Source organism: Echiichthys vipera (assembly GCF_963691815.1).
Source record: "Echiichthys vipera genome assembly, chromosome: 6".
NCBI lineage: Eukaryota > Metazoa > Chordata > Actinopteri > Perciformes > Trachinidae > Echiichthys > Echiichthys vipera.
In genome coordinates, this window is record NC_139831.1 from 17,560,411 (window position 1) to 17,571,600 (window position 11,190).

An 11,190-nucleotide genomic window follows, 5' to 3' on the forward strand; every position below is an offset into this window, starting at 1 on the left:
ATTCTTATGCATTGGCAACATAGTCGTTCATGCCAGGGAGCTGATTGAATTAAATTGAATTAAAATGAATTGAAAAATTGAGAGAGAGAGAGAGAGAGAGAGAGAGAGAGAGAGAGAGAGAGAGAGAGAGAGAGAGAGAGAGAGAGAGAGAGAGAGAGAGAGGTTTTGTCAGTGGAAAAAATGGCAGGTCAGGCTCAATAGTGTCCCACTCCAGAACAGTAGGTGGAGATGCTTCTCTTCTGAACAGCTGTTTGTGTTTTGATCCGCCACAGTAAAACAGGAAGCGTCAGTAGTTGAATCGACGATATGTACGTTATGTCATGGATTTTGTTTTTCAGAAGAAACATTACATTATTTTTTTGAAATAACTAGCTTTCATTAAATTGTGGAATCCCAATAATCATGAAGATTCGGCCTGAAAACTGAAAGCCAACATATCACTCAGCATTAGGAGGAGAAATGGATGATGTGATCACCCTCAGCTCCGGCAGCGATGTTGACTCTGATGTGGAGATCATCGGCTCCTTCAGGGGCGTTATTGACGACGTTGACACGCTGCCCCTCACGGAGCTGCGAGTGGACGTCGATGCCGTCAAAGTCCCAGCGGTAAGTGAACAAACTGAGCTTTGACCCGGCTGTTACTCACGTTACCTCACCGTCAATGTCCTCCAGACATTGACGGTGAGGTAACGTGTGTGTGCATACACATTCCAAAACGGTCCTAGTTTATTTCCTGTTGCAGTGAATGTGATTACATCAACTGGGACCAACGCTGTTGCCTAGCAATGGAATTCCGTTGAAAAGGTCTTCAGTTAATTCACGAATAAAAACGAGCATAACTCAGTGTGCTCACGAGCGCTGCCCTCGGTCAAGTAAGTGACTTAAACTCCAATTATAGCGGCTTAAACTTCAAATGTTGTAACTGCAACTTGAAATATATGGACTTAAACTAAAATATTGTGACTTAAACTTCCAATATTGTGACTTAAATTTCAAATTTTGTAACTTAGGCTAACCTTCAAATGTTGTAACTTAAACTTCAAATATATGGATTTAAACTAAAATATTGTGACGTAAATTTTAAATAAATGGACTTAAACTTCAGATATTTTGACCTAAACTTCAAATGTTGTGACTTAAACTCCCAAAATAGTGACATAAACTTCAAAATATAGTGATTTAAACTTCAAATATAGTGACTCACACTCAGGGCCGGAGTGGTACTCATTTTCAGCCCTGGAGTTTCATACCTCAGACCGGCCCACTTTAGATCACGACCTATTATATTAAAATAATGTAATTATAACTTTACATGTTAAGCAAACAATAGCGCACTGTTCTCTAAAGCCTTGTAATTCCTACTGTAATTCTTACTATTACTAATGATCAAAAGTATAACGGGCCACTACTATCAGTGGGGCAAAGAAAGTGGTTTTATTGGAACTGATGCTTGCTTGTTCACACACTAGCTCACCTGTTTCTTCCTCACCACTGGCTCCTGGCTCTGCCTCTGACTCTAAATCATAAAAATGTTCATAAATCTCGTCACAAATCTCCCCTTTTTCAAGTCAAAAATTCAAGTCAGTTTCATTATTGTAGTGCTGAATCCTCTATCATCATCAATTGCAATCTGGGTCCAATCAGCTCTCGTTTACATCTTCATGCAGTGTTTGTTTACAGCCTGCGCGCAACGTGATTCCCGGCCAAACGTTAGCGATTGGTTATGGCAGATCCAGAGTGGCACTGGGCAGATCCAATAGTTTTAAATTTCAACAGACACCTGCCTGCCAAGTTAGTTAAAGTCTATCAATTGAGTAGGTCCAGACTCTCTGTGCAAATGAAATGAAGTACGAGTCTGGTAGGACCAGGCTAGGTCTACACCATGCTCTTCATTATCTCATCTCACCTCATCTCATCTTCATCCGCTTATCCTGGATCAGGTCTCAGGGGCAGCAGCTTTAGCAGGGGACCCCAAACTTCCCTTTCCCGGGCCACATAAACCAGCTCTAACTGGGGGATCCTGAGGTGTTCCCAGGCCAGTGTGGAGATCTAATCTCTCCACCTGGTCCTGGGTCTTCCCAGAGGCCTCCTCCCAGCTGGACGTGCCTGGAACACCTCCCTAGGGAGGCGCCCAGGGTTCATCCTTACCAGATGATCCTGAACCACCTCAATATTCACTTAATGAGCAATCCTACCTGCACACTCTGGACCTGTGGGCTGATGGCTGGTGCTTGGTGATGCATCTTGTATCTGAAGGGCTACAAATCCCCTAAAGTTTGTGGCCAGTTATGTGGCGTTGCATCATAATATTATTTAAATTATGTAACGTTAGGTTAGACAGGCTATAAGAAATTATTATGCCAATTATTAGTAACATTCAGGGTTGCCGCGGTATGCGGTATTACCAGTGGTTGAGGCCAACACCGAGTTATTTTGTATTATTTTTTTCCAGTAATAAAGAAAAATCCGGTCTTGTGTGGAACGCGGAAGACCGGTTCCACACAGCAACGCCGGTAAACAAACCCCGGGAAGCCCAATCCCTACGAGAGCTCCTCGTGCTACGGCCATCCGGAGGCGCACAGAGCTTTTGGCCGTGATATTATATATAAAATTATATTATACTATTATATGATCGTTATAAGACGCTGTCACCGAGTGTGAGAGGAGAGTTGGCTGCGTCTGTCTCCAGAGCTTTTCTCTTTTTAATCCTCGCTTTTTCTGCGCCACCCTTGCTCTTTTTATTTTCCATTTTGGTTTATTATTTTCCTTGTACATCTGTGGTTGGAGCTAGGCAAACACCACTGAAGTGTGCGGACTAGTGCACGACACGTACGTTACATCAGGCTGCGTCTGTGTCTTGTTGGTGGCCGTGCCCTTAACGTGCGTCCGCGTCCCAGTTTCATTGGCATGATCTAACAGACCGCCAGCTCCCTGATATGACCAGCGACAGCGGTAACAGCATACACGTGATCCCCACTCCACTCAGTGCCATGACTGAACACCGGCACAAAATAAATAAAAATAATAATTGAACACCGGCCCTCGCGGCCCAAAAGTCAGACCGGCCCACCGGGAATTGTCCCGGTCCTCCCGATTAGCCACTCCGGGCCTGCTCACACTTCAAATATAGTCACTTAAACTTTAAATATCGCCTTAATTTCTCCTGGCTTTTGGGCTAAAAGGTGAGCATATGATATCAGATTAAAGCTAACATTAATTGGAAACATCAGAATTTAGCAAAGCCCAAGATGTTAGTGGGCTGTTCATGTTATTTTAATTAAGTTACACAAACAAAACTTAAATTGAACACAATTAAACTTTGTATTTTTACTGCATTTGTTCTCGCAAGCATGTGGTGAAATTACAGTTACTATGGCCTACTTTCAAACCATGATCTAATTGCTAGCTAACACAATAACATTAACTATTAACATGAGTTTAGCATTAACCATAAAGCCGTCCTGCTTAATGATAGCAAAATCTGAGTTAACAAATCTATAGTCATTGTCATATACTTCTACTTTATTGACCAAGACAAAAAAAGTAAATAGGGTTTCAGCTCTTTTATATTAGCTACCAGCTCCCATATGGGATTTTTGAAACCACATCGATATTGATTACAGAGGGTACAAATTCACAGATTAGTGATATGAGACAGCCGATACCGTGATTTTTGAGCTGGAATGAAAATACCCTTTACTGTGTGGATTGTGCACCATTTTCTGCAAAGGTACTCAGAGGGCTGATTTCCTAAACAAAAAAACTAAAGAATATTAAACATTATTATACATTATACTTAAACCATGTATTACATTTAGGGGTTAAAGCAAGAACGAATTTGTGAGCCTGAAAAGATGTCCAGGTGCAAATGTGTACAATGTATTGAATTAAGCTTTATATTCAATTTAAATTCATTTTTGACAATTTTTTTCCTGAAATAAGGCATGATGCCTTTATTCCTCTCTGACTTTAAGCCCTGTATATTTAACCAATTCTAGACATTTACACTGAGAAAAGAAAGAATGAATAAAAGTCAAATAAATAACTATATGACACCATTTCTAAATCACCCCAGGCATCTTTTCAGGCATTATATGTTCTGTAAAAACCGAAGCGTAAGTGCAGATACCGACAGATACTTGATAGGCCAATATCGGCCAATAATATTGGCTGACTGATATACCAGACTGGCTCGAGTAGCCGCCTATAAAAGTATCATCAGGGACTTATGAAAGTCACTCAGTTAAGTTACATGGGCCATTTAAATACAGTACAGTGCTGAAACTTATGGAGAGAGTGCAATTAGATCTTATACCTGTATCATAATTTCACATACCATGTTTACTGTGTCAAAGCAATGCTACAGTAGCATTTGTACTTATGTTGACTGATGGTCAAACGAATTAGTGATAACCCTTTTGTATAGGTGAGGAGAAATGTCTTTATGCTAAATGATAAAATCGCAAGCCATACTATTCTTCACTGTAATTATGTAAGCAACCACTTAAATGTTTGCATTTTCTGTGTATTTTTCTCTTTTCTAGCTTTATATTGACCTCACAAATCCTAAATGGAATCTTCCAGACCTGAAGAAGCGCCAAAGACAAAATTCAACGGCGTTGACATTGGTAGACTTGACTGAGACCAACATAGTAAATGAGACAAAACAGGACGCAGAGAATTTGCCATCGGAGCATCGGAAAAGCTCTCCAAAAGACCCCACTGTTTGTGCACTACAGCAGGACTGTGGTAACTTACAGCCAAAGCAGAGACGTGTCGATTCTCAAACACAAGACCAAAATCATACAGATAAAGCACAGCATCGCAAAGCAATTGTAAAATTAAGACGGTTGCCTTTTCTTGACACTCACGTTGCAGAACTGAAAACATCAAGGTGTTGTGTCTATTTAAACAAAGATTGTACACAAATGTCACTGCACTTCAGTCAAGAAGACAACAAGAGTGAAGCACTAGAATGCATTAGGAATTTAAGGACAACTACCAGTAATGAATTTACAAGCACACAGTTAAATGCTAGAGTATCTCAGGATGTACGCAGCCCTGCAGCAGACTCCCCCCGCTCAGTTATAGGGGGCTCTGTTGCCACCATAAAGGATCACAGCACTCATGAAGACGACAGGGATGGCTTCAACTTATCCTTGCTCATCCCCTCTCAAACATCCCCTTCATCATTTCAACATAAAGCACAGGGTTCCCTTAAAGCAGAAGTCCCCTGCTCCAAAGTGGAACAACTGGAATTGGAAAAAGCCGAATTTAGACAAAGCTATTTTAACTACCATAACCCTCTGTCCCACAGAAGTCCCATATCCCATAACCTTGTGAGCCAAGTGGAGCCAACACCTTCCTCTGGGCATTCTCTAGGGGAGAATACATTGGTTAAGGCTGATGTGGCCTCAAACGGCTCTGACTTGTTGCACTGGAACGTCCCTATTGAACGTCCTTTGTCTACTGACGACATGGACGACGAATCTAGGGCCGGGACAGACAGGGTGGATCTTGGCATTAACAGTCCAGTTTCTTTTCTTTGGCAAGAGGGGAGTGATGGAGATGAAGTAACTAAAGAAAGCAGATTTGATATGGACTTCAGGGAAGCCAGTGAAGAGGACAGGCAATTTGTGTGCCCAGTTACGCTCAGGAAAATGTGTGAACCAGCTCAAGCCATGGTAAGAGACATTAATCCAGATCTCAATCTTTCTATTTTTCTGTTGGTCTCTTTACACATGATTGTATGGCAGGCTGAATGACCAACATAACTTTTTCATGTTCATGTTTTTTTTTTTTTTTAAGCTTGATGAGGAGGATGAAGGTTTTGGAGCTCCAGAGGTGCTATGCCGTCAGAGCCTGAGCCTGGTGTACAGTACCATTGATGAGAACTACCCAGAGGGCACACTGGAGCTCTTGTCTGACCTGCTACAGCCTGGTTACTATCCCCCCAGTGATATCACCTCCCACCTGCTGCGTGGCATTCTGCTCAACCCACAGTGTTCTTATCACCTGTGCGTGCAGGCCTTTAATCTGCTGATGAGAGCACAGAGGTGAGGGAACCATAGGAATAAGAGTTAGTTGAATATGTAGCTTTCCCCATATCAATTCTTGATCTGCCCTTTAAGTCCTCTCTTCCATCTTATCCCTCCCCTTTCCCTCCTTGAATTTAGAGATTTAAGCTCTTTTCTGATTGCAGACACCACATGGCTGATAAAACCACAGTTCCTTGGGACTGGGAGTTGCTGACATCCGTCACGGCCAATCAGGTACAGTGATGTTTATTTATAAACAATACCAAGTAGAGATGTTGATAGTTAACCGTCAGTTAATACGTTGAGAAATCTATTTTTTAAAATAATTAAAAAAATAAATACTACTCATGGGGGCGGCAGCCTTTGATTGGAGTAGCAGCATACAATGTAAAGATATAGTGGAGTAATGATGACATGAGCCGAAAATGAAGTCAATCTCCTTGTGTGCGTGTGTTCTAATCTCACTTTCTCTGTTTATTTTGATAGCTGCTTGTTAGTACATGTGAGTTCAATTCAATTTAAGTAAACTGACATGTCCCTCTGGCTTCCTTAGGCCCATAGAGAGGGGAATCAATGTGAGGTTAAGCGTATGCTCCTGGACTATGTTGTGCAGACATTGGAAGATGACATCAAGGCCAAAAGCTCTGCCCCCCACCACTCCATCGCCAAGGCAACATTGTCATGTGATCAACAGTTCCCTCAAGTTAGGTACATACAGTTTCAGTTGAAAGTGTTTGGAAGCTGTAGTTTTGCTATGCTCTTGAATTGTATTATATTGAAAGGCATTTCTAATTAGTCTACTTTTAGTTTTATGTGAACAAAATTTACAAATGAGAATCAACTCTCACAAATGCTGTATTCTGCACAGCTAACCGACTTCAGAGCATGTTTATTTCAGGCAATCAAAACATGTCCATGGTCAAACATGTTACACTGTTTTTTAAGCCTCCGTTCTGGCAACAGGAACAATTTGAAAGAATTTTGGCTCAAAACAAATCCACTTGGATTCAAGGATGAACTGATTAGATATTGGTGGCCGAAGGTCAATGTCACGGTGGCCTTGTGACTCCAGAATTCACATGCTAATCTTGACAAAATTTAACACAAAGGTCTAAGGGGATAAAATGATTAAGCGACAACTTTTTATATCCAAAAGGTCAACTTAATTGTGACACATAATGTTTACTCTTATGTGTCACTCTCATAAGAGTAAACAGAAACACTGGCAATTATTCAACGCCATAAAGAAATGATTCACTGTAATCGTGCATGTCAATATAGGGAACTAGTGAACTTCCATTTTGCAAAAAAAAAGAACATATTACCTTTTACTTAATAATTCCATTGAAGTTTTTACTTCATATACGATGTATCTGGACAGACACAGATGTAAACAGCAACTTGACTGGTTGACCGAGACATATAACCACAAGACGGTTGTTCTAGTTATACAGTAATCTGCTTTCTTTTGGCTTTTAATCACTGCAATTACATAATTTCCCCATGTGTATTGGTATTAAATACACTGCTCTTCTCTGTTGAAGTTACATGTTATTGGATGTTTGCCAAAAACACTGCCTCTTCATGTAAAGGAAACTCATAGCTGCCTAAAGAAATAAAAAGTTAACACGGTTGGTCGATGCTCACATTTGTGAGACCAGTTTTTTGAGATTACCACCATCAGAAATCCTGAAACAAGACATTCTAAACTGAATTTGACATACAGGCCACATTATGACATATGCAATAAAATATTGCAAATCATTAACCAATGGATAAAAAAGGATACACATTATGAATTAACATTTTTCATTTGTTGTAGTAATACTGTTGTTTTTTTTTTTTTCCAGGGATGTTATCAAGTGGCTCTTTACTGCTATTATGAAAGCAACAGAGCATGGAGAGAGTAGAGAAACAGCCAGAGAGAGAGATGAACAAATCAGGTGAGTAACACATATAAACGAGTCCATCTTGCGATGGGATCACACCAGCTATGATGCCAGTTCAGGCCAGGGTTGTAAAGAAATGCCCCCTTCCCTACTTTCTACCCTCTTATTTCTGGCACCCCTGCTCAGACCCTACCCATCTTTGAACTCACCCTTCATTTTGATCTAAACTACACAGCTGTATTAGCCATGAAACCAGACGAATCTGCCAAACTTCATTTGCTTTGGCAGATAGGTCTGGCCCCTCTCCCATACAGACTGATTTTCAGTCTACCTGGCCTTCTGCGGACCAATCATAAAAGTTTATCTCATGTGAGGCAGGTTTAAGACGATGCCTGACACCATCACCATCCATTCAGTGCAGTTTTTCAGGCTCACAAAACTCAGATTAAACTAACAAACTAGGCAGCGCTGATCAAATATGAATCAAGAGTCTGTCACTGTATTGCCTATTTTTTACATTTGAAAATGGGCAGGTGGTTCATCTTCCAGCATGACAATGACCCAAAACACACCACCAAAAAAACAACACAGTGGCTAAAGAACAGGAAGGTGAATGTCCTAGAGTGGCCTGTTCAGAGCCCTGACCTAAATCCTACAGAACATCTGTGGATGGACTTGAAGAGTACAATCCATTGCCGCTCATCACAGAATTTAACTGAACTCGAACAGTGGGGAATGGGGAAATATTTCCCAATCTAGGTGCACAATGCTGGTAGAGACTTATCCCAACAGACTAATGGCTGTAATTAAAGCAAAAAGGTGTCTGTATTACATTTGGGGACTCATCACTTTTCGAACCCTGCTATTCTATTAATTTTCAGAAATAAAAAACAACAACTATTTCACTTGAATGTTGTAAGACAAAATGTGTAAATTACGCTAGAAAAATATCTTTTTTTTATGTATTATCATTTCAGGCTGTAAAAAAAACAAGTGACTATTCAATATTCTACTTTTTTAGATGCACCTGTAAATGCACATTTAATGTGTTAAATGCATGGATTTATCATTATGGCTGCTTCTATTCTTGTTCCGTTTTCCCATGCAGAATGGTATCCATCTTCCAGAGGATGCTGTCCTTAGCTCTGGAGGTGGACCGTTCTCCGGCTATAAACTCTGCCAAGCTGTCCCAGGAGCTGTTCCATATGCTCATCAGCAATAATCGTCTACGAGCACACAGGTGAGTAGGAGAGAAGAGATGAGGGAGGAAGGCAAGATGAACAGGTTTTTCCCATTTTTTACTGTCTTATCTGTTTCTGTCACCTAGGATGTTATTGCTTGAGAGCCTACAGAGCAAGCTGCTGAGATGTAAGCTGTTGGAACATCTGTTGGACTATGCATGCCCACATAAAATCTCTCTGCCCATGTCACTCAGTCTTCTGCTTCACTTTCTGAAGCACTGCAGTCTGCCACCAGACCCTTCGGTGAATATCACTCATACATCTAGTTTTCCTCTTTACCTTTTTTGCATACATGTAGTGGTGTTAACATTATCTGGTGTACACTGCAATGGTTCATTTATCAGGAAGAGATTGAAGAATTAAAGTTTCAGACAGTGACAACCTCTATTTTTGTTTCCTTACAATTCAGGGATCTTTGATTTGTTTTTGGCGAATCTAACACTTAAAAATTCCCACAAGAAAGGTCCATTCAATGCAACTGATCCATGAATGTATTCTCCAGGATGGTACTGAAAGGTGGCAGAGGTGGGGAGAGTTGGTCCATCTTCTCTGGATGTTTCTGCTCAGCTACAAAAGAGCAAAGGAAGGTGAGATGTTTGCTTTCTTCTTATTCAGTAAATAAAATAAAAAATAAGGTGAGTCAGGGGATCTTATCAGAATCTGACTAGGCCAGATTCCCAGTGACCTGCTGCCAGGAAGCAGACAGTGCTTGGAGCACGTGTGAAACCTCAGACTCCAATATTTAGTGCGATACCATATGGGGTTGTACTGAGCTGTTTAATTGGATTTTTTTTTTGTACAGCAGAAAAGGAAAAGGGGAAGCTGAAATTCATACTTGAGGTTAAAAAGATCAAACAAGCGCTGGACTATCCTGATCACATAGTCAAATGTCTTTCTCTTTATTCTCTGCTTACCAGTATTTCCCAAGCGTGTGTTTCTGTCTTTGGTTAACATCTGGTAATACATGCCAAATTTAAGTTGATGTGAACTTTATAACTTTCCTGTGCTCTGCCCTTTTGTTTTCATGTGTGGATTTTTTGACTCAGTCATCTGTTTTAAGATGTTTGTATTGCCGTTTAATTGAAAGTATATTTGTGGTAGTCTTTTAACCACTGATTTCAACACATATTGAAATTGCCTCTCTCAGAGAATGCCTCTAAGACAGGAGTTATATTCACAGTTGGATACCCAATGTACCATATCCCTAAATATTAAACTTCTACAACAATGACTAAAATTACTTGACTCTTCAAAGCCCACTTTGGTTTACTCCTAACTTCTTTCATCTGTCCTCCAGGCTATCTGTGCAACTCAGTCTCTGAACATAGAGGCAGAGTTGGCAACTTGATCTACAAGCCGGATGATATGGTATCCAAGTCTGCCATTTGTGAAGCAGTGGAGGCCTTCCTGTCCAGATCCCAGGCTGACCTTGGCCAAGCGTTACCTCTCCATGTGGAAGAGTCCCTCTCGTATCTACAGGATCACCTGCTAGATGTCTGCCAGTGTTGAATTAAACCAACATGTTTTCTTTTTCATGGATGAAAAGGACATTAACTCTAATGCATTGAACTCATTGTATATATCATTTTGTATGATAATTGACTTGTTCAGTTTGTATGTTGAAAAACAAAGGCCATTGTTGGGTCTAATGAAATTAAAATATGTTGACATCTGGTTTGTCTTAACTAATGACTATATATGATCTCTTTTTGTCAGCAAATATCTTTATCAGTTCCTCATTAAGAAACGATCTTTGTTGTCATGCAAATATAATAAGATAAATTAAGATCATCTTTTAGCAGTCCCAGAGTGGTGAAATGTACAGTGATAGAGCAGCAAAAGAGGACAGTGCAAATAAATGCATCATTAACATGCAAAAAATATAATAAAAGCCTATGTACACATTAAAAAAACTGTTAAACATAGCTAGAAACTAAAAAGAATAAATATATGCTGTTAATAATTACTTCGACTACATTCACATTTCTTCTGCGTCTAACTATGCATACTATATAATTAAGT

The 11,190-nt window shown here is 40.2% G+C and overlaps 1 protein-coding gene across 1 annotated transcript; it reads left to right on the forward strand.

The window, feature by feature from the left end:
• Window positions 1-323: 323 nt before the first annotated feature.
• simc1 (SUMO interacting motifs containing 1) lies at window positions 324-10,894 on the forward strand. The gene is made up of 10 exons (XM_083915867.1): window positions 324-606; window positions 4,545-5,684; window positions 5,809-6,056; window positions 6,203-6,272; window positions 6,592-6,746; window positions 7,889-7,981; window positions 9,036-9,167; window positions 9,255-9,411; window positions 9,671-9,755; window positions 10,466-10,894. Exons 1-10 carry the CDS (start codon window positions 460-462, stop codon window positions 10,675-10,677), a joined length of 2,439 nt encoding a protein of 812 aa, XP_083771993.1. The 5' UTR covers window positions 324-459; the 3' UTR covers window positions 10,678-10,894.
• The last annotated feature ends 296 nt before the right edge of the window (window positions 10,895-11,190 follow it).